The sequence below is a fragment of the Zootermopsis nevadensis genome, unplaced genomic scaffold (assembly GCF_977971745.1).
Source record: "Zootermopsis nevadensis isolate Lab colony 2312 unplaced genomic scaffold, Znev_1.0 Znev_ptg000003l, whole genome shotgun sequence".
Classification (NCBI taxonomy): domain Eukaryota; kingdom Metazoa; phylum Arthropoda; class Insecta; order Blattodea; family Termopsidae; genus Zootermopsis; species Zootermopsis nevadensis.
In genome coordinates, this window is record NW_028259135.1 from 11,455,515 (window position 1) to 11,478,039 (window position 22,525).

The window sequence follows — 22,525 nt, forward strand, 5'->3', positions numbered from 1 at the left end:
TGTAACCTGAGGTTTGCATTGCATAATAATGCACTTGGCTGAAATGTTGGTGTACCACATTCCTACAACGAAACGGATTAGATGATACAAAAACTAAAAGATTTAAACAAAGGGAAGTAGTTCTTGGTCTGCTGTTGCAACGCATGGAGTCAACTTTTACGCCATTCTGTGAAGAAGCTGGATTTTGGAATGTTCAGCCAGTTGCCTCCCGCGTCTTTAAAAGAACGTGTGAGAATAGTTGTCAAAATATATTTTATTTAATAATGTGCTTTGAATATTGATTGTTTCTTCGAAAATGGACGGACATCTCTCCGTGGGACAGAAACGGTCAATTTTAGTAGTGGAAGTAACTGTAATTTCTTAGTGTTCTGAGACGGTTTTATTGGTAAATATGCAATTAATTTTGCCATTTATAATTTGAAATCGCGTTGTATTTGTATTCTGACAAGTTAGTGACTTTATTTCGGTGTGAAACGAGAGAAATTATGAACAGATAAAGAATCTAAGTTGACGTGCTGTGAAAATATATCTTTTGTGAAAGAGGCGCTTACATTGCATCTTACAGAAGTAGCAAACAATGGTTAGCATTCAGAAAGTGTACCAATGGACGCCATCGGCAGACAACGAAACTTCAAGCAGTTTTCTGGAAGTTACTAGCGGGTTATTTGGTTTCAAATTTCGGCGTCGTTGGAGTGAACTTGAGCAGAGCGTCGCGACCCTCAGAAGCAGAGATTGTAGGTCAAGACTTGGCGTTCCAGAAACTTCATGCAGTAACAGTTACAATGTAACTTCGCCTACACCATCCACAACATCGTCTGTAGCTATGGGCACATCACGAGTTTCTAATCTTTGTGATTTGGCTGCTGGGTGTACTGGCAAGAGGCGTGATACGACTGTTGAAAAACGCCGTAGAAAATCCCGATCGACTTATAAATTTGATCATGAAAGCATTAGTCATGCCAGAACTAAGTCCCTGCCATTACCAAAACGACAGAATGTTGTTCCTTTAAAAACTAGTGATACCGGAAGTGATGTGAAGCTGATTTGTGAGCAAACGCATGCAGATCAATATTCACATAAAGTAGTTCCTATTAATAAGCCCGGGAATTCTAGGGGAGTGGATTCAAGTCCTCAGATAACAGAGAACAGCGCTGGTGACCTCGGATGTTTTCAAAAACCCAGAATAATTCATACAAGAGCAACCTCTATGGAATCAATTCAACAAGTGTTTGATTTTTACGATGATGAAGATACAAGTAATGAAGACGATCAACATGATCAATCAGTAGGACCCACATTTGAGCTGATCGATATAGTAGAACCGTCAGAAAGCCCTCCAGAAGGTTGTATTAGACCAGATTTGAGGTTGCAAGAAAGGGAAGTTGTGTTGATGAGAAATATATCGCCATCCTTACCTTTGGAGAATGAACAAAGATCGCAAGAATATAACTGTGAGACGGAAGACGCAGCGAGACACAGACTGAGATCCCCAGAGCTTGTGAGATTGGCCACGATGAGGGGAAGACAGTGCAACAACTTTTTCGGACAGGTTCAGGCTCACGACGTCAGCCAGAGTCCACAGTGTTCTGGTGAGCAACCAGGTCTGTCGGCAAAATGCGAACTGAGATTTCGGACGGTGTCCATGTCATCTGTGTCGGTCCTGTCATGTGGTACCACAAGAACAGTTCTGAGTCGGTCAAGATCATGCAATTATCTTCTGAACCCTGATGAAATCTCTGGCCACCCTTCGGGTGTACCCACTCACCTGCACAAATCCTCTGTCTACAGCGAACAATTAAAATCGGTAAGTCTCTTTAATAAGTAGAGAATATGTGACTGGCTTGTTCATTCAACGACGTTGCTTCAGTTGAGTTGAGTAGGTGGCGAGAATTAAGTTATTCTTAGATCTCTGAAGGTATATGAACAGCAGTTATTTGTGATTTATTGAACGACTCAGGGAGGATGACTAATGAATAACAAATCGGATAGGATGTGGAAGGAAGCGTTCGTTGCCCAATTTAAAGTATCATTGCGGCATATGTAAGGAGTGACTGGGAAGAACCACTAAAACCGTGTCAGAATAGTCGGTCTCCGTCCCGAGATTCGACCTCGGAACCTGCCGATTACGAAACAGATAAGGCAGTCACTCGGTCGTGGCGTTCTGTCGGAACATCAGAGATGGGGAGATGATTATGAATGGTAAAACGGTACGGATTTGGAATTTAGTGACCTGTTTCAAGGTATTTTCCCCAGTATTACTCTTGGTAGAGTAAATAAAACCACGAGAATCCTCGAGGTCACGCCAATCGAGATTCGATCGTCGGACCTGAACATCCCTTACTCCGAGAAAAACCAAGTGCCAGGTCAGAGAGACGAAGCCCCTAACTGTGGACCGAGGCCCTGCGTGGTCTGGGCCATCGCGCACCTCGTGGGGTGCTACCGTGACGGGTTCTTGGATTGCGATACGCGGACGGCAAGCAGGATGCGACCCAGAATGCATATTTTTTACGGAAGTGACTGTAACGATATTGTTTCAATATAAAGAGAGAATGAAGTCAAGTATTGTTCCATTGAGCAAATGACAAATAATAATTACAACGACTTCAAGGTCTGTTTCCATTTATTTCTTTCTGGACACGTTCCTTGAATGTGTATGCCTTAATGTCCACATCTTTTTGAGCCTTTATCAAGTATTTTCATTGTAAAATGTATCTAATTGTACTGAATATAATCATCCGAGATTTTTTCCCCATCTATATGGGGAAAAACGGTAACAGCGTTTGCTTTTTTAAACCGTAAAGCAAACTTAACTGTAAAACGTCAGTTCATATTTCTTAATTAGTTCCGCTAGAACCAAATGATGTGCTGTTAATGAACCGTATTTGGGCACTGTATAATTTTTTTTATTTCTGTTGTTATTTTGAAGGGTGACCTTGTGTGGTTCGACCCTGGTGTGGGCCAAGTCCTGCCAGGGGAAGTTTTAGAATTCCACCGAGCCGCGCAGGTCCTCACCGTCCACGCCCTCATCGGCGGTAAGGTGAGTAAGAGTTCTAGAATTTGTATGATTTTAGTCGACGGACACATTTTCATAATTTCACGTTACACAGATTAAAATGTAATTATCAGGCCTAAAACTTTTTTTTAGGTTTATCCCTAAATGCTTAGCAACGTATTTTATTTTCAGACGCGTTTGCAACTAAAAGCTTTTCAAAAAATACGTTCTTTGGCTTCTCCATAACCGTCTATAACAAGCTAAGAACATGTGTGTAAATGAGTGCGACATACGTCATTGTAGCGCTCAGCGTGTTAACTTCGGATGATATTCCATTAACCGAAGTCACCAGTAGTATTTATTTACTTTGCTAAATTTTGTTTGCATTTCCTCTGAGACTCTTTAAGCTCACGTAGCCTTTGCTCGCCTGAAAATAACCCTAATGAATGTAGTATTTATCTTCTGATTTGTAATTGCTGTGCTAGCAGAATTCAAGCGTTCAACTTCCTGGAGTTCCCGTTATGTGAAGTTGCTGTTTTACGATCGTAAAAATGTGTTGGAGTACAATGCATTCCGGGCGGAACTCAGTAACAACTATTTTCCTGCTACAGAGACTGGTCCATTACTATCAGGTTCTGGAAAAGGTTTATTCCACTGATTTAGCTATTTGACTTGATTTTACCGCGTAATTTTAAATTTATGATCTGAAGCTTTCACGGCGGGGAGGATAATATTAAAATGGATCTTAGAGAAAAGGGGTGTTTGAGAGTGTGGGTTGGATTCATCTGGTTCAGGGTAGGGACGGGTGAAGGGTTCTTTTGAAAACAGTAATGAACCTACGGGTTCCATAAAAGACGGAGTGTTTCTTGACTAGCTGAGCAACTATTAGGTTATCAAGAATGACTCTGCTTATGGAGTTAGACAGTTGGTTGTATAGGATGGGCTCTGCGTGGTTTCTGCGGGTTCATGCTGGCGTCATCGTGAAAATGATCGTGCAGTGGGAGAGACATATACCTGAACGCACGTGAAGATGATTCCGCAAAAAAACAAAACAAAAACTGGACACCGTCTCTCAGATCTGCATTTTTTGTTCTGATCAAAGTCGAACTCGGTTGAATTTTCTGCGGTCACAGAAATTTGTGCAAAACAGTTCTAACGGATGACGCGCATGTGACTCGAGACTTCGCTTCCAGTGGATGCCTTCACAACAGAATTACTGTACCTGAAATGGTTCTTAGCAGTTCCTTCAGACAAATTGCGGAGTTATACCTTAAAATAGGCCACGATAGCTTACTTAATTTTGATATCCTATCCACCATTCACGATTACCCTACCATTTGGTTCTGTTCAACATATTAAAATGAAAAAATAAAGCGTCATTAAATGTCAAGGATGAATCAGGAATTAATCTTTCTACACATTAAACACACTTTATCGAGCGTTGTATGTAAGTATACATGTGAATGACATTGAAGAGTTAAAATGGTTGTAACGTCTAGACGTGCAGGCACTAAGAAGGAAGAACATTCACTTTCTGTGTGTTGAAATACGAGGCTCTGAAACATGTTTGCCTGCCGCCATTATCATCCTACCATCTACGTAATGAGGAGACCCCCTCATCACGACTGAACACATTTTCCACTGCAGAGGCCAAGAACGTCGATAGATGTGTTGATCTGATTTAATAATGGAAAGTTGATATTATGATTGTCAGTTTTGGTTGCTTTCGCATATAGGAAAGGAGAAAACTTGAATCCAGTGGTTAGTACTCCGTAATCAGGAAGTCCCGAGTTCAAATCCTGTTCCGTACATTTTAAATCATATTATTAGCAAAAGCCTTGCCCCAAATTTAGGTACCCTGCAATACGTAAAAAAAACTCCTGTGACTTAATTCTTATTTGACTACATCATTAGGATTAAGCAACAATGCGATATCCGAAGAGAACGCCCTAGATCAGTGGTATTCAACCTGGGGTACGCGTACCCCCGGGGGTACGTGAAATTTTAAAAGAAAAATTGTGATAAGCACTGAATAATCAGGGCCAGATTTAATACATTATTTTGGTTGTAATTTATTTAATTTATTTTAGATGTAGATTATATACTGTGTATAATTTGAATTATACACCAACGACTTTGGGGGTGCAAAGTTGAAGAGAAATTATATCTAGGGGTCCGCGAACAAAAAAAGGTTGAATACCACTGCCCTAGGTGGTTTTAGATAGTTTATCGGAAGACTATTTTCTCAATTGTCAACAATTTTGCAATGTTGAAGTCATTCTACCGCATCTTGACGGATTCTGGGAAGTAATACGAGTGAATACTAGCGATTACATCTTTACTATTGTGCAATTTGGTCTTTGGGTCATTGTAGGTCCGTTCAAGGAGTGCGCTAAAATCTTGAGAGATGATTCTCACTTAACAAACTACGTGCGGAGCAGAGTCCTTCTTGAGAATCTAATAGTCTCTTAGCTGGTTAACAAATTCCGCTCCTTTCATTGAAACCTGCAAGTTCATTACCCTGTTCACAAGCGCTCGTCACTTGACCCTACCCTGAGCCAGTTTAATCTAGTTCACAGCCTCACATATGCTCCTCCCATCTCATCTTCTCCGACTGGTCGACATAGTAATATTTATTTTTATTGTAATTATAGTTTTTAGTTTAAATCTGATATGGAATTATTTTTGGTTAGGGTATTCATAGACTTTACGTGTCATAAAGCTACCGATTCGTATTATAAACAGATTTTTGCTGCTGCGCGGGGAATATAATTAGAATCTGTAGCTACCATTTATTATTTTGAATTACGTTGGGATTTTTAAACAGTTGGTTGAAAATGAACTTAGCTCTGTGTAACACTTAGAACTTGGTGTGTTTTGACGAAGTCAGGATATCTTGACTGAAGAAGAGAGATGGAGAATATATAGCCGGAAGAAAGAAATGCTCATTGCAAGCCGGCTTTGACATCTTTCTCTGAACCTGTTCCATGCATCAGATGTAGAAGTTAGGTGAATAAGAAGAAGAGATGTTGAAGCCAGGAAAGTTGAAACGGGTCTCTCCTGCGAGCTGTGGAGAAAACCTTCCAGTCAGTCTCCGGTCGATCAACTATCCTCCTCGCGCTGCTTATCGGTCCGGATTGTTTGTGTTCCATTGCTGTCATGGGCTTCCTTCGAAGGTGTCCGAATGTCGAGTGGCGCGTGCTTTCTCTGAAGAGACAAGTTCCGTATTTTCTTAAATAGACGGATTTGTTATTTGGTTTAAAAATTGTTTGTGGAGATGCGTGTAGCCCCATTTACCCTGGTATAATTTTAAAAAGTAACATTGAAAATCGAATGCCGTGAAATTCAAGAAGTGTAGTTTCTTTCGTCAGTATTGTTTTAGTCTTGTGTCTGCGTGTGTGTTGTATCGTAATAAAATAGAAAATGGACGGGAGTCCAGATGAACAAGCATTGCCTGAAACATCTTCCGGTGACAGAAGAAAATCAAGTATTGTGGAGCCATTTTTACGACTCCAAAACAAAGCAACATCATGGTCATCGAAATCAGAAAGCGATCTTACAAGACTTGGCAGTGGTGAAGAGGCAGTGGAATGCTACGGTTCTAGTTTAGTCATCAAAGCAAATACTGACGTGCCGTGTGGTTTCAGTGGACAGCAGAACACAACTTTACATGATTTTGAAAATAGATGCAAATCGAGAAAGCAGCGTCGAGACGTTCTGGATCGCATTTCGATAGTATCGAACTCATCGCCACATTTATGCGTTCACGGTGCTTCAAATTCAAGAAGACGCAAATCATCAGGTGCTTTACTCGACGGATTTGCTGTTGGTAGAGATAATCTAAACCAGCAAACGTATGCAGCAATGAAATCGAGGCCTAGAATGAGAAATTTAAATCCAGCGGACGTTAGCAACGAATACGCAGTGCCATTTCCGATTGTTAAACCAGAAAGTGATTTTGTAGTAGAATATGGCAATATTGTTACGGTTGAAGACAGAACAACAAGGAAAAACTTATCATCTGACGACAATAAAGAAATTAGTGTTAGTGGTGAATCTAATAGCATTTGTCAATGCACTGGGAAACAGAAATTTATAGAAGGCCATTACAAAGCTACGTATTTATGTGACATTAAAACCAATGGGAGAAATGAGGGCGCTTCTAGCTTGGAGCAAACTTCACAGGAAGTTGAGTATGAAGGGGCGAAGCCCACAGACGCTGTTTCATTAACCACAAAGAACACGTTAATACAACAAATTTCCGACAAAGAACCAAGGAATAAACGTGACTGTCTTCCGATACCGAGTACTAGATCTTCAGTTTTTTCTTCATTCGAGGACTCTGGGAGTCATATATATTCCAATTTCATGGGATCAAGTTGCTTAGTACATAAAGTCCCTACTTCGAATACGGGGGAGGAGAATCATTATGGAAATTGCATCTGCTCCAGTGTTGACGATGAGGCTCAAAGACGTCGCCATTCTCGGAGGCCATCGAGAGCGTCTTCCACGATCTCCAGCGTGAATCGATTGACAGCGAAGAGGAATAAGGACGGATCTCCCGCCAGGCTGTCAGAGCTCTGTATCAGAGTTCTTATTAGCTGTGTGAGTACTAACAACGTGTTTCATCAAGACCGACCATTCTTCCGTTGTCTCCAACATTTTCTTTTATCAGAACGATAAAATTAGTTCTCAACGATGGATAGGAAAGGTGGCCATTTTAAGTTACTGTTCTTGTATTTGCCTGTATGGATTGAGGAAAGTCGTGATAAAGCACATGGTATCAGGCCTGTGTCGAGATTTGAACCCGGAGCGTGTATTAACCATTTAAAAGCAATTTTTAGTTTTTGAGGAAATGTCTCATCTGATGAGGTACGGTTGCATATGAATTGCCTACAGGAGCTGAAGAAATTCTGACAGTTCTCCGGTGATGCTATTTTCAAAAATGTTTCTAAACTTCGCCCTAATCATGTGGCTACACCGTGAAGCCGCAGCCTCGTAATCAGACGTCTCGGGTTCACATCTCGGTCTTGAGGCCTCTGCCCTTTATGATATTCTTGGTAGAATTACCCCAGACCTTCAAGGGACACGAATAATGTACGTGTATGTACAATAAGAGATTATTATTTATAACACGAGATGCGAGGCCACAAGTTGCCAAGAAGGTGCTGAAATCATCACAGATTATGAACTGAAGTTTAGGCTTAATTTTGTTTGAAAACGCCTGGGTAGAGAGAACGTGTTTAGAAGCTGGTGGCAGTGTTAAGTTGGCTGTTACAGAGTTGCTTTCCACTCCTCATACTTGCTCCAGATTGGCTGCAAAAGTTCAGGTCATGCAGTCTCGGTGTTGTGGAATTCCTTCGCCCGCCCAAGTACGCGTCAGGTGGCATAACATTCTCTCTACTCCTTCCTCATTCTTCTGTAAGCGTTCGTGCGAAAGAAGGAATCTGGACGTAATAGAGCTACAGCGGAAAATAAAATAATTCTTACTACGAGGAACGGCCTCTGTCAACTTAATGAAATGGCGGTAGTTCAGATATGTATCTGGGATGGAAGGATAAAGAAATTTCTTGCAATGTCTTTATGTAGAATTCCACACAAAAGACGATTTGCGAAGCTTCGACTTGTATGCTCTTCAATCAAGTCAAGGAGGTTGAGATGGGAGGGATGTGTAGCATGCATGGGAGATATGAGAAATGTATGCAACATTTGATATATATCTGCTTGTAGACAGGGATGATAATGTTAAAACAGATCTTAAATAAATATTGTGTGTGGTGGATTCATCTGTCTTAAGTTATGAGTGCCATTGGCTAGTTCTTGAGCCATAAGAAACCTCAGATTTCGTATTGACGAAGAGAACTTTACGTTTTTGTAAAGAAACTTTGTACACGAAGTGTAACATATGCACTGAGCATGGCTGTTTGTCTATTTTTTGTCATATAATTCAATATTCTAGTATAAATTTCATTAACGCAGGGTAATTTAGTAATTATTTAATCTAAATAACATCTCATTACATATCACTGGCCCGTGAAATTTATGTATGACTAAGTTGTATTCAAATGTGGACTTAATTGTGTTCGTAATGCAGTTAAGATTAATAATTTGATTAATTTTTTAGTTACTGTCAGCACGTTTCATTTCAACAACGATATGAATGTAACATTTGAGATTCTCACAGCGGCAGTTATGAAAATGGCTGTCTTCTAGGAAGTTGCGTCTCGCATTCTCATAGAAATTGACCATCATCGCCCTGATAATGGAGACCATAAGCGCCTCTGAAATGTCGATCAGTTTCAACGAGACTGCACTCCGCAACTTCCAATAAAACAACCATCTTCAGCATCTATAGTGATTCGAATGTTTGCTGTGTTCCTGAATATTTCTTAATCATTCTCGTTAGCGTGATGCAATTTCTGAAACTTGTCTGCGCGATAATGAAACTCGTATGGCTGGTATCCGCTGCTGGCCGTTTCCTTTCAATGTAGACTATCAGACAGACTAGTAGGTGAAAGGAGAAATCTCCACCAAGTAGGTCACACCTACTGGACCATCAAGGTCAGCTTCATCTGCAACTGTCACCACCGGAATTTGCTTTACAGTCACTGTTACCATTCAGGTACTGACCTGGACGGGTTCAGGTAAACGTCAATGGCAGTGCTAGGCAGTCGCTGGTGAATGAATACGGCCCCCGTGCGGATAAATACTGTCATTTGTTCACTCCAGTCTTTATAGTTGATTTCTCTTTAGTTTGCACCATCTCCAAGTCGCCATCCCCTCCACGAAGAAGAATATGTCAGTGTAACGACTACCAATCCACTGAAGTCGGGAATAGAGTCATTTCCCGAAACGTCGTACAAATGAAATATACGTTAGACCAGTGGTATTCAACCTGGGGTAAGCGAAGACATCTTAGGGGGTACGTGAAATTTAAAAAATATATTATTTTATGATAAACACTGAATAATCAGTAATATAACTTATTTAATATATTTTATATGTAGATTATATACTATGTATAATTTGAATTATACACCAACAACTTTGGGGGTACAAAGTTGAAGAGAAATTATATCTGGGGGTACGCGAACTAAAAAGGTTGAATACCACTGCGTTAGACAGTCGACAATGTCCAACATAGTGTTTCTACATTCGAGCAAATAACTTGCGGACCCTTTAGGAAGAACATACAGATCCTACGTTGAGAACCATTGACACAATATGTTTACCATACTAATTAGATGTAGGTTCATATTTATTATTTAGTGTTCTGTCTGACGACAGGTCCATATGAACAGGATCCTTCCATCCTTTTCTCGGACTGGGACCTGTTCATATGCGTTCTTGGCAGATGATCCAGAAGTGGTTTGCCATTGCCTTCTTCTGTGTGTGAATGGAGTAATTGTTGGGATGCCACGGAGAAACCGGGGAAGCCCCCGGAGGAAAACTCCGTGTTGCCTAGACCACGGCCTTGCCCAACACAAGTTATAAATTCGGGCACCGCCGGGAATCGAACCCGAGACCCCCAGGATACTTAAAAACCCCTTCCCCTCATTTGAAACAATGCATTTCGTGTTTCAGTAATTTTCAAATGATTTCAGTGAGCTTTTAAAACGCAGGTCCTATTTCTTAGCATGTCTCGCGATTAAAACTCAGGCCACATAACTGACATGAGGCATGTGCTTGGAGTGGATCCGTCAGACGTAGAGGTGAACGCCCTTCCCGTTACTGGACAAAGAAAAGAGGTCAACCGCATTGTTACTGTCTTCCGTCTCTTTGAAGATTCGCGTGTAATCGATTGAAATAGTCGTCAACAGTGATAGATGAGTTGGCTTAAAGTTGCTATTATTCGTTTGTAATAAGTCGGCATTACTCTGATTTAATCTATGCATAAGATAAGAGTAGTCGATTATGTTACGATACGAAATACACTGTAGTGACTGTTTACAATTAGAAGGATGAGAGCTTGCTTATTAACGAGGTATTGGTAAGGAAATGATTCTAGTAAGCATTTCTTGAGAGGGCTGAAGGGAACTACGAAAATCATTTCGAGCGAGGCAAGCTCACAGACCCTGCCACAGAAATACTGGGAAGAAGGAAGGTCACAAACTGGTGTTTGGTTCTTACTCTAAAGCCTTGAATTTCTGAATTATTACAAATCGGTGCTCATCTCTGAGTGACTCTAGAGCCTTGAATTTCTGAATTGTTACAAATCGGTGCTCATCTCTGACTGACTCTAGAGCCTTGAATTTCTGCATTGTTACAAATCGGTGCTCATCTCTGAGTGACTCTAGAGCCTTGAATTTCTGAATTGTTACAAATCGGTGCTCATCTCTGACTGACTCTAGAGCCTTGAATTTCTGCATTGTTACAAATCGGTGCTCATCTCTGACTGACTCTAGAGCCTTGAATTTCTGCATTGTTACAAATCGGTGCTCATCTCTGACTGACTCTAGAGACTTGAATTTCTGCATTGTTACAAATCGGTGCTCATCTCTGACTGACTCTAGAGACTTGAATTTCTGCATTGTTACAAATCGGTGCTCATCTCTGTCTGACTCTAGAGCCTTGAATTTTTGCATTGTTACAAATCGGTGCTCATCTCTGACTGACTCTAGAGCCTTGAATTTCTGCATTGTTACAAATCGGTGCTCATCTCTGACTCTAGAATTGGTGCCTGCCTGGGGTAGAATCGTGCATGCTTTTAATTTTATATGTGAATGTGAGCTGTATGTAGATATGTAATAACGTAGTAATGGTAATACTTTCATTTGCATGTATTTCCAGCCTCAAGTGTTTACACTTACCAGTCTCAATGGCGTTCGGCGAAGACAAGATCTGGGACAAACGGGTGTCGAAGACATGATTCAGCTCTCGTAAGTTCCTTTTGATGCCAATACAAATATTATATAATTTTGAGAAGATAAATTTAGTTTCTGTTAGACGTTTCAGCATTTTTTTTGTAATTTATTTTATTTTCTGAATGCAGAAGTTTTACTAGAGGCTAGTAGACAGGTGGGGCTAGAAGTAAATTCAGAAAAAAACTAAGTACATGTTAGTATCTCATCGTCAGCAGAAAGGTGGGCAGAATTATCTTAGGGTGGCTAATAAATCCTTTGAAATTGTTACAAAGTTAAAATATTTGAGAACAACAATAACAAATCAAAATGATACTCATGAGGAAGTTAGGAGGAGACTAAATTCCAGAAATGCTTGCTACTTCTCAGTTCAAAATATTTTGTCTTCCCGTCTGATTTCTAGGAACCTGAAAATTAAAGTATACAAAACAATAATCTTGCCTGTTGGTTTGTATGGGTGCGAAACATGGTCTCTCACTCAGAGGGAGGAACACAGATTGCAGGTGTTTGAGGAGGATATTTGGGCCTAGAAGAGAAGACGATGGGGCATGGAGAAAACTGCTTAATGATGAGCTTAAAAATCTGTACTCCCCCAGTATTGTCAGGGTGATTAAGTCGAGAAGAATGAGATGGGCGGGACATGTAGCGCGCATGGATGGGGCATGGAGAAAACTGCATAATGATGAGCTTAAAAATCTGTACTCCTCCCCCAATATTGTCAGGGTGATTAAGTCGAGAAGAATGAGATGGGCGGGACATGTAGCGCGCATGGATGGAGCATGGAGAAAACTGCATAATGACGAGCTTAAAAATCTGTACTGCTCCCCCAGTATTGTCAGGGTAATTAAGTCGAGAAGAATGAGATGGGCTGGACATGTAGCACGCATGGATGGAGCATGGAGAAAACTGCATAATGATGAGCTTAAAAATCTGTACTCCTCCCCCAATATTGTCAGGGTGATTAAGTCGAGAAGAATGAGATGGGCGGGACATGTAGCGCGCATGGATGGAGCATGGAGAAAACTGCATAATGATGAGCTTAAAAATCTGTACTCCTCCCCCAATATTGTCAGGGTGATTAAGTCGAGAAGAATGAGATGGGCGGGACATGTAGCGCGCATGGATGGAGCATGGAGAAAACTGCATAATGACGAGCTTAAAAATCTGTACTGCTCCCCCAGTATTGTCAGGGTAATTAAGTCGAGAAGAATGAGATGGGCTGGACATGTAGCACGCATGGATGGGACAAGAGGCGTGCACCGGGTATTGGTTGGAAAGCCTGAGGGGAAGAGACCGCTGGGGAGACCTAGACGTAGATGGGAGGATAATCTCAGGCGGGATCTATGGGAGATAGGAGCCGAAGGAGATTGGATTTTGTTGGCCCAGGACAGGGTCCGGTGGAGGACTTTGGTTAATTCGGTGATGAACCTTCGGGTTCGGTAAGCCATCTAGTTAGTTAGTTAGTTATTTTCCTGATGGTTACATGTGTACTTTGTTTGGTGGAGTTGATCCCCCTAATTTAGTGAAAATCACTTAATGTATGAGTAGCTGCTAAATTAGAGAGATCAACTCAGCATACGTGCTGAACATTGTGGGGTTTCTCAGGGGTTCATAGGCTGTTTGTGTCTACAGAGTAAATTTTTATTGTACAATTTGACAGTCAAAGTGTTTTGATGGAGAAACTTAATGGCATAGTGTGCAGTCTGAATTGCTCTTTTCAATTGGTTGCATGTGGTCCATGGATTCAAAGTAATACTTTAGAGTAAGTGTCCAGCACACACACACTTCTTTATTCAGTATGATTTTTAATGCCTAATTCTGTTGTTAAATTCATACAGGGATCTGAATGAGGCATCTTTGCTATGGAATCTCAAAATTCGTTACGACAAGGAGCTCATCTATGTAAGTATAATCATTTGTGTAGTAACTGCAAAATATTTATTTTTAGTTTATTTAATGACTTTTTTCAGTAGCTCAGACTATATATAGTCTTGAATGAGAGGATGATAGTGAATAATGAATTGGAAAGGATGTGGAAAGCAGTAATTGCCTAATTTAAGTTACTCTTTGTTTTAATTTTATTCACCGTATGTCAAGCAGAAATATTGAATTGTTGTGTTAAATGCGTTGTTGATTTATTATTTGTATTTATTATAGACCTTAGTTTAGTTCCTGTAACTCCTAAGTGGAGTATAGGGCCTCCTTTCGGACAATTTCTGCTCACTCACTCCTGATTTGACTGCCAGAGCCATCTAGCAGCAAAGCAGTGAATCAGGAGAGATTTGGGTGAGAAATGGCCGCTGAATTTTGATTACGAAACGTCTCATATCATGCTCGCAAGGTTCTTTTACATGCCGTAAATATACGACATGGGACCGCCGGCTTTATTTCCCCTCCGAAGGAATTTGTGCTACTGATTTTTATCACCTATTACAGACCTACACTGGGAGTATTCTTGTGGCTGTCAACCCATATAAGATGTTCGACATCTATGGTCTGGATATGGTAAAGAAATATGAAGGCCAAATTCTTGGAACTTTACCACCGTAAGTAACTTCCTATTTTTAAAGCTTTCTTTGTTATACAAAATGAGTTGAGCCTGTATACAAATAGAATATTGTGCTAATATATCTTGTTTAATTTACATTACAGGCACCTTTTTGCGATAGGATCCTCAGCATATGGCCACATGTCAAAGGAAGGGTCATCTCCTGAGAGTCAGGTAGTGGTGATCTCTGGGGAGAGTGGCTCAGGAAAGACGGAATCAACAAAGCTAGTCATGCAGTATTTGGCAGCAGTGAATAAATCACCTTCTAACCTAATCACCGAACAGATCCTTGAGGCATCTCCTCTGCTGGAAAGTTTTGGCAATGCTAAAACTGTTCGCAATGATAACTCATCTCGATTTGGGAAATACCTGGAGGTGCACTTCAAAGGGTAAGTTGTGCCTCAGAAAGGTTTGTTGTGAATCCTATACTTCACCATCTATGCAGTACTAACCAGTGAGGTTTATCATGAACATGTTTTCAGATTTTACAAAATTATTAGTGTTTATGTTACAAACATGATCACTTTGCTGTGCAAAAGTGGAGATCCTGATGCAACAGCAGTTGTTTTTTAAATGACCTAAACTCCTAGGAAATGTTTTTTTGGAATGTGAACTTTGAATGGCTTTTAACATACTCTTGGCTGTCACTGCTATTAAAATAAAAATAAGAAATTTTAATGTATATAAGAAAATATGTATTGAAATTTATGCCCAAAAATAGATTAAAATGTGACAGTGAAAGTTGTAACTGACTCTGTTAATGGAAGGTTATTCTGAAACATCTGATTGCCATTAGATTTGACAGAGGTTTAGGTCATTATGACAACAAAGGTATTTGTTATGACCAGTATTTTAGTAATTGACGTGTTGCATTTTTTTTGGAAAAAATTAAACTTTCAAAATATTTTGTGCTACTTTCACCTTTAATCTGTTCTTGCATAGTGGCGTTATAATTGGTGCCAAGATCACGGAGTACCTTCTCGAAAAGTCGCGTATCGTCACACAAGCTCCAGATGAAAGAAACTATCATGTCTTCTATGAGATGCTGCAAGGTCTTACATCTGAGGCTAAGGAAAAGTATGGACTGTTGTCACCTGACAAGTACTTCTACCTCAATCAGGTATGTTACGAGACTCAAACCACGTAGCATTTCATAATCTTCTGTTACTACTAAGTGACAAGTCTTGAAATTAAATCTGGTTCATAGTTTTATTATAGTCACAACAGGGTTTTGCCACTGTTACCATACTTATTTTATAATTGTCCCTTATTCCTGTACAGTTCTTAGTGTGTTTAGAATGAAAGGCTGCAAAAATTACCTTTTTGCTGTTGCCAAGTCTTTCTGTCCACCTGTCCACATGCAACTACTCAAGAACTGCTAATGGATTTCCATTAAATTTGATAATGAGGTTATGTAAGGTTATGTCAGTGTATCAGTGTTGCCAATAGTTATTTTTGTGCAATGGATTTTGACTTAGTGTTGAATGTCTCTGCATTCTGTATGTCTTATTGTATTGATTACTTCAAGCCAAATAGATTCTTAAGATATCTGTGATTTATTTTAAAAACAACAGAATATTGATGTCATAGGGTGGTAATTGTGAAATTGATGGCAAGTTTGATGGAGAAGACTTCCAGTCTCTGCTGTCTGCTATGCAGGTTCTTGGCTTTACCTCTGATGAGCAGGACACAATCTTCAGAATCCTTGCTTCAGGTAAATATTCACAAATTCTGATTGATTATTGTCAAACCATGATGGCTACTTTTGTTCATTTGGTTAGATTTGTATAAAGTTATGAAATGGTGGCAGAAGTGTAATGAATATAGTAATAATGCTCCTCAAGGCTTATAGAAACATATGTAAGACTAAAAATTCAGAATTTTTTGTGAGCGTGTGTGCGTGTTAAATTTTACACACCATCCTTTCTCATATACAGGCCATAATTACTTTTCAGTATTATATTTTCTCTTCATTGTACTAGTACATAACCTTAAAGATTTAGAAATATCATTCTCTTTTTTTTTAATTATCTGTAAATGTTTCAAATATAAAAATAAACAATTACAGATATTTTTGAATACAGTACAATTTTTAATGAGCATGTAGTAGAGAAAACATAGTTAACCTTAAACTTCCTGAATAATCTGAGACTTTGACACATACATTCTAATTGTAAGAAATACAGATGGCCATAAGATTCAAGAATAGTAAATAACACTTTCATTATTATTGTTTATTGTTAAGATCTTAATTTTCCAGTTCTTCATCTGGGTAATGTATATTTTCATCGCAAACAACTGAAGCATGGGCAGGAGGGTGTGGAAATTGGTTCAGATGCTGAGATCCGCTGGACTGGTCACCTGCTCCATCTCAATCCTGATGGAATTAAGAGGGCTCTTACCACAAAAATAACAGTATGTTAAATGGAATTATATAATTTTGTGTTAATGACAATGTATTTTACATGTATTTCTGTATAAGACCTGTTGATTTAAGAATGTCAAATAATATACTGGAATGGTGTGTTTAAGAATGGTTTATAAATTTGTGATGAGGTTTTTTAAGTCCAGAAGGTTTTCTGTAAAGTAAATTAATTCCCACAATCTGAATGTATGTTTTGACATATCTTATTTAGAACATCAGAAATCAGTCATTTCAAGGAAAGGGAATTTTTGTGACAAAAGTTAAAAAAATAGTTATTTTGGACAGAATTGTTGCAGATTATTACACTGAACTACATGCTACAGTGCTGTACTTTGGTCCATTATATCATCCTTAATTTGAATTTATTTTTATTTTTTATATCTCATTTATCTCTCACTGCAATGGGATATATTTAGATGAATTGTCTTTTTACTAACTTCTAGTTTATGAAAATGTCAGAACTAAAAGGTAATTTATTATTATTTAAATATGCACTCTTCTGAAACAACACAACTTTCTTAAGGAGAAAACATCAAAAGGGGCTTCCCTAAGGAGGTATTTTTGTAACGGCTGGTTTATGGCAATTTACTTTGACGTTTGAACTTGTTGCAGGAGGCTCGAAATGAACGAGTGGTAACTCCGTTGAGCATTGATCAGGCTCTTGATGCACGTGATGCCTTTGCTAAGGCCTTGTATAATGCTCTGTTTTCATGGCTGGTATCTCGCATTAACCAAATAGTGTACAAGGGAACAAAACGTACTGCAGCCATATCAATATTGGACATATTTGGTTTCGAAGATTTTAAGGTTAGTTAATGTTACTGTAGAGAAATGTCTTAGTGTTCCAAGTCCAATATTCCACAGAAACCTTAAATGGAGGTTTCATTGCAATTTGAAAACTTTTTATGAAAACTGATGTGTTGCAATTATTTCCACTGTCACCTTCCACGATGTTCAATTCATGTATGTTCTTTATGTAGGAGAACAGCTTTGAGCAACTTTGTATAAATTACGCCAATGAAAATCTTCAGTTCTACTTCAATAAACATATTTTCAAACTGGAGCAGCAGGAGTATGCCAAGGAGAAGATTGAATGGCAGACCATCAGCTATACAGTAAGTAACACTGAAGATCCAGTAACCTAGAAAATTATTCATTACTCTGTAATGTTGTGAAATCCACTTTTTTGTTACAAAATTCTCACTGTATTGTGTATTTGTATTCATTGGTCAAGCCATGTCATACGAGTATTTTCATCAATGCAATTACAGGTACACTTGGAGGAAGATGAATAAATGCAACTGTGAGCTGGATGGCTATGGTTCGATTCCCAGCAGGGATGGATTTTTTATTCTTATAGCTATGTCCAGACTTGCTTTAGAGCCCACACAGCATCCTGTTCAATAGGTTCTGCAGGTCCTGTTCCAAGGGCATGAAGCTGACCACTCACGAGCTTAACCCCTGCTTTTCCGATGTCTTCGTGGCATTGTATGTTTTAACAATCCTGTGTAACAAAATGATGCACAGTCGTATAGTCTGAAATTTTGTAATTGCTTTGCAGGACAATATGCCTGTGATTCATCTCATTGCCAAGAAGCCTGTGGGTATCCTCCACCTCTTAGATGATGAATCGAATTTTCCCAAAGCAACAGATTTGTCATTCCTTGAGAAGTGCCATTATAACCATGCCCTGGACGAGCTGTATTCTAGACCTCGTATGTCCAGCATGGAATTTGCCGTCAAACACTATGCTGGACAGGTCTGGTACAGTGTTGATGGTTTTTTGGACAAGAACAGGGACACACTGCGACAAGATGTTGTTGACTTGCTTATCAGCAGTAAAATTCAGGTTGGTAATCACTTGCATATTCTGCTCATTACCACCAAATACAAGATCACAGGTAATGTAAAGTGGATTAGAACTACTAAAATCCTGGCACAATTTGCTGCATTATTATAATACTTATTTAAGTGCTTAGAAGACAAGAGTGATATTTAACCAGCAGTAGATTATACTACCTGTTGTTTTCTATAGCTATTAAGCTTATTTTTGCCTGCTAAGGGAAGAAAAATGTCCATTTGTTTTAGAAACTTCTTATAATTTTGGTGTTCAATGGTACATAGAAATATAAATCCTCTATCTTAGTTCCTCTTGGTGCCATCACTGGTTGTTAAACATGCGTTACTAACTTCATGGAACAGAGTTCACCTTCAGGAGCTAAAGTCACTTTGCTAGGACAGGATGCTAGGAGAATATCTTGGCCTATGAGGGGGGAAGTAAGAAGTGTATGGGGAAAATCACATGAAGAGCTTTACGAATTATACTCTTCAAATATTGTTCTGGTGATCAAATTTAGAGTGTTGAGATGGATAGGACAGAACATGCAGATTTTAGTAAGAAAACCTGAAGGAAAGAGACTACTTGGTGAACCTATGCATAGATGGAATGATAATATTAACATTGATTTTAAGAATATATTGTGAAGGTGTGCACTGGATTTATCTGGCTCAGAATAAGGTGTAATGACCAGCTGTGTTGAACCTGGTAATAAACCTATAGATTCCATAAAGACAAGTCATTTCTTAAGTAGCTGATTGGCTGTTTATTTTTTGAGGACTCTATGGAGTCAGTTCCAGTAATGTGCGTATTAACGTAGAAATGTGTCCGAGTGAAAAGTCTTAATTTATAATATAGGATAATATTAAACATGAATATTTCTGAGTTCAGACATTTGGAGGCATGATATTAATTTTGTGTGACAGTTAAAACTGTATGGTTTATTGGTATTAGTTTTATGATGCTGGAGTATAAATCTTTTGTGTATCAGATGGTGAGTAAGATGTTCCAACATGTTCGATCCAGTCATGAGGCAGCCAAGACAATCAATAAGGCCAATGGACGGTTTGTAACAATGAAACCTCGGACACCAACAGTTGCTGCTCGCTTTCATGACTCGCTACAACACCTGCTGGAATCTATGTCTAAGTAAGATGGTTTTTGGACTTGTAAGGACAGTTTGCTAGACAAGGTATAAATGAGAGCAGGGTATATTAGTAGAAAGTTTACTTTTTCATTATGAACTTGACACATCTCCTTTTGCCATACACTTATAGGAAGCCCATTTAAATTTAACAGGGAATGATTTTTTTCGTATCTTAATCCTTCACTCTCTTTCTTCCTCTTATTTATCACTTCTGTACCTTTATCTACTTCTCTTCTTTCTCCCATATTTCTTTTCAGTCTCTTCCATATATCACTGTTATGAGTTGTTCTCACCCTACCTTGGTGCTGTATTCCTGTTTATAGCTCACTCATCACATCACTTTGTCTACTTTAATTTTTTAAAATTATTATTGTTAATACCTGTTAAAGTTCAATATCTGTCACACAGAACTTGCTCCTTTAAAACTGTTCTATTCCATGTCTTATTGTGAAGTCTTGTGAAATTTGTTGTTCTTCCAGTCTCGTTTTAATTATTGTGGATGTTATTGTATTTTTCAGGTGCAATCCGTGGTTTGTTCGCTGTATCAAACCCAATTCAGATAAGGCACCAATGAAATTCGATATGCCAATAGTTCTAGAACAGCTACGATACACAGGAATGCTGGAGACAATACGCATTCGCAAGATGGGTTACCCTGTCCGATTACGCTTCTCTCAGTTTGTGGAAAGGTTTCGTTATCTACTGCCTCAACGAGTGGGAGGTCTCACAACAAGAGGGACTCCATATAGGTATGATGTGAAGTTGAAACATATATTAATATATTTCTTGAATATACTGCATTTTTACCTGAGTTCTTATATTGTGTTTCTCCTTGTCTTCTGCTCTTTCACATAGAGAACAAAGTTTACATTTGAAGAGAAGTATAAAATATAGGAGATGGTTAAATGCATGTCTGATAACTTGATACTTATGTCACATATCTATTTACATAATTTTTCTTTCCTACAAGATTTTTGTTTGCCATGTTACTGTTAAATTGATGAAACTCTGACTTAACATTATTTGGTTATGGTTGTGCTATTGAAACTGTCACAACAGGGAATTGTGTCGTGTGATCCTGTCCTCATGCTGCCCAGAAGCTGAAACCAATGGTGACTATCAGCTTGGCACTACAAGGGTCTTTCTCAGAGAGTGGTTAGAACGGGAACTGGAACGTGAACGTGCCAGAGTGGTACGGGCTGCAGCTGTTATCCTGCAGAAGACAGTAAGAGGTTACTTGGCACGTCGGAGGTATCGTGCTACACGCAAGGCTGCACTTACACTGCAAGCCCATGTGAGAGGATGGGCTGCCCGCAAGAGGTACCGGGCTGTGAGGACAGGTGTAGTGAGAGTGCAAGCTAACTTCAGGGCCATGAGGCAGAGGAAGCGCTACTTGGAACTCAAGGTGAGTGAGTGAGTGAGTGAGTATTGTATCATGAAAGAGTCAGGTAGGAGGCTCATGAATAAAAATGCATATGATATGTCAGATATAAAACTTGGTTGCTTCAGCTGTTACACTGTAAAGAGTAATGTGAGTTTTGCTGAATGGTTTGTATTGTTTGGAGTGTTTTAGCCATTTGTAACTGATTCTTTTGTTTATTTTTTTCTGAGTGGTGAGCAGGGTGTAGATAGATGAACATATATATGGAAAGTCTTTCTGTTACAGGGGAGAGTTGTGTTGAAATTCCACATTGTTCTTTCCTTAAACTGTTACTGCTAGTTGCCTTTTTCGTTGTAAATTAAAGTCAAAGTGAATAGTTAATTTGTGCTGTGCTTTTTAAAACTGTTTAGTATACTTATTTTTATCCAAGTAACTTACAAATTCTGGATTTATTTCCAGTGCAATTAATTATAGTTCAAACTTTAGTGACTTTTTAAGGAGAATTTTGTTTCATTCTTAGCTAGAGATCATAAATAAAATGTAACATATTCACCTGGTGTTTTTCTATAATACCACATGTTTTTATATACCCCATGCCTTTGAATAAGTAATCAGTTTGTTTGTCTATATGTTATATAAAGGTGTGTGGAGTGTTAAAGAAAGTACAATATGGTAACAGGTGTGTATAGCTTGAGAAAGATGCTTTAAACTGCACACAATTAGAAAATATTCAGCACAGAACTAGAACTGAATAATTGTGGATACAGAATTTTTCAATGTCATGTTTTCTTGCTATTAGGAGGAACTGAAACGCCGGGCAGAAGTAGAGAAACTGGCTCGGGAGCGGGCAAAGGCCAAGGCCCAACGGGAAGAACAGGAAAGGGCTTCACGTGCCGTGGCTGGTGTCAACCATCTTGAAATACCAGCTGAGTTGGCTTTTATCTTCAGTAAGCTTGATGGTAAGTGTTGCTGTTTTGTTCATATTTCCATTACATGCAATATAGAAGTGGAATGAGCAGAAGATGTATTTATAATAAAGGTAACTACTTTGATAAGGAGTCAAAGATAATTTTTAACCGCAAGTAAGGAATAACTCAGTTTACCACATCCAACTGATTAGGTTTCTTCTAAAGGAACGCATGGACGAAGTCCAAAATAAAAAGAAGTAATACAAGGCTGTCATGGAAGATGTTCAGAGAAGAACAAATTTGTAATTTGAAAATAAAACATTATTTGAATAAATTAATTAACTTTTGGGAACCTGTAATACTTATATAAGCAAGGGTTTACAAAATACATATATTGGAAATTAAATAAGATCTTTCATTGAAATG

General features: G+C 38.9%; 1 protein-coding gene across 8 annotated transcripts in view; it reads left to right on the forward strand.

The window, feature by feature from the left end:
- Nucleotides 1-22,525, forward strand: part of Myo10A (unconventional myosin 10A) — a 95,811-nt gene that overhangs the window by 21,353 nt on the left and 51,933 nt on the right. For 5 of the 8 annotated variants that reach the window (XM_087342524.1, XM_087342525.1, XM_087342527.1 and 2 more), the window contains exons 1-16: nt 498-1,804; nt 2,927-3,037; nt 11,783-11,871; nt 13,692-13,755; nt 14,290-14,399; nt 14,506-14,790; nt 15,344-15,521; nt 15,992-16,115; nt 16,662-16,816; nt 17,439-17,633; nt 17,807-17,941; nt 18,388-18,675; nt 19,655-19,812; nt 20,329-20,559; nt 20,870-21,215; nt 21,991-22,150. In XM_087342524.1, the coding sequence (XP_087198650.1) occupies nt 578-1,804; nt 2,927-3,037; nt 11,783-11,871; nt 13,692-13,755; nt 14,290-14,399; nt 14,506-14,790; nt 15,344-15,521; nt 15,992-16,115; nt 16,662-16,816; nt 17,439-17,633; nt 17,807-17,941; nt 18,388-18,675; nt 19,655-19,812; nt 20,329-20,559; nt 20,870-21,215; nt 21,991-22,150 (3,856 nt within the window). In that variant the 5' untranslated portion in view covers nt 498-577. Of the gene's footprint in view, nt 1-497; nt 1,805-2,926; nt 3,038-6,400; nt 7,598-11,782; nt 11,872-13,691; nt 13,756-14,289; nt 14,400-14,505; nt 14,791-15,343; nt 15,522-15,991; nt 16,116-16,661; nt 16,817-17,438; nt 17,634-17,806; nt 17,942-18,387; nt 18,676-19,654; nt 19,813-20,328; nt 20,560-20,869; nt 21,216-21,990; nt 22,151-22,525 lie in introns of those variants that run through there. The other 3 variants (XM_087342528.1, XM_087342532.1, XM_087342530.1) reach the window with 3 other exon arrangements.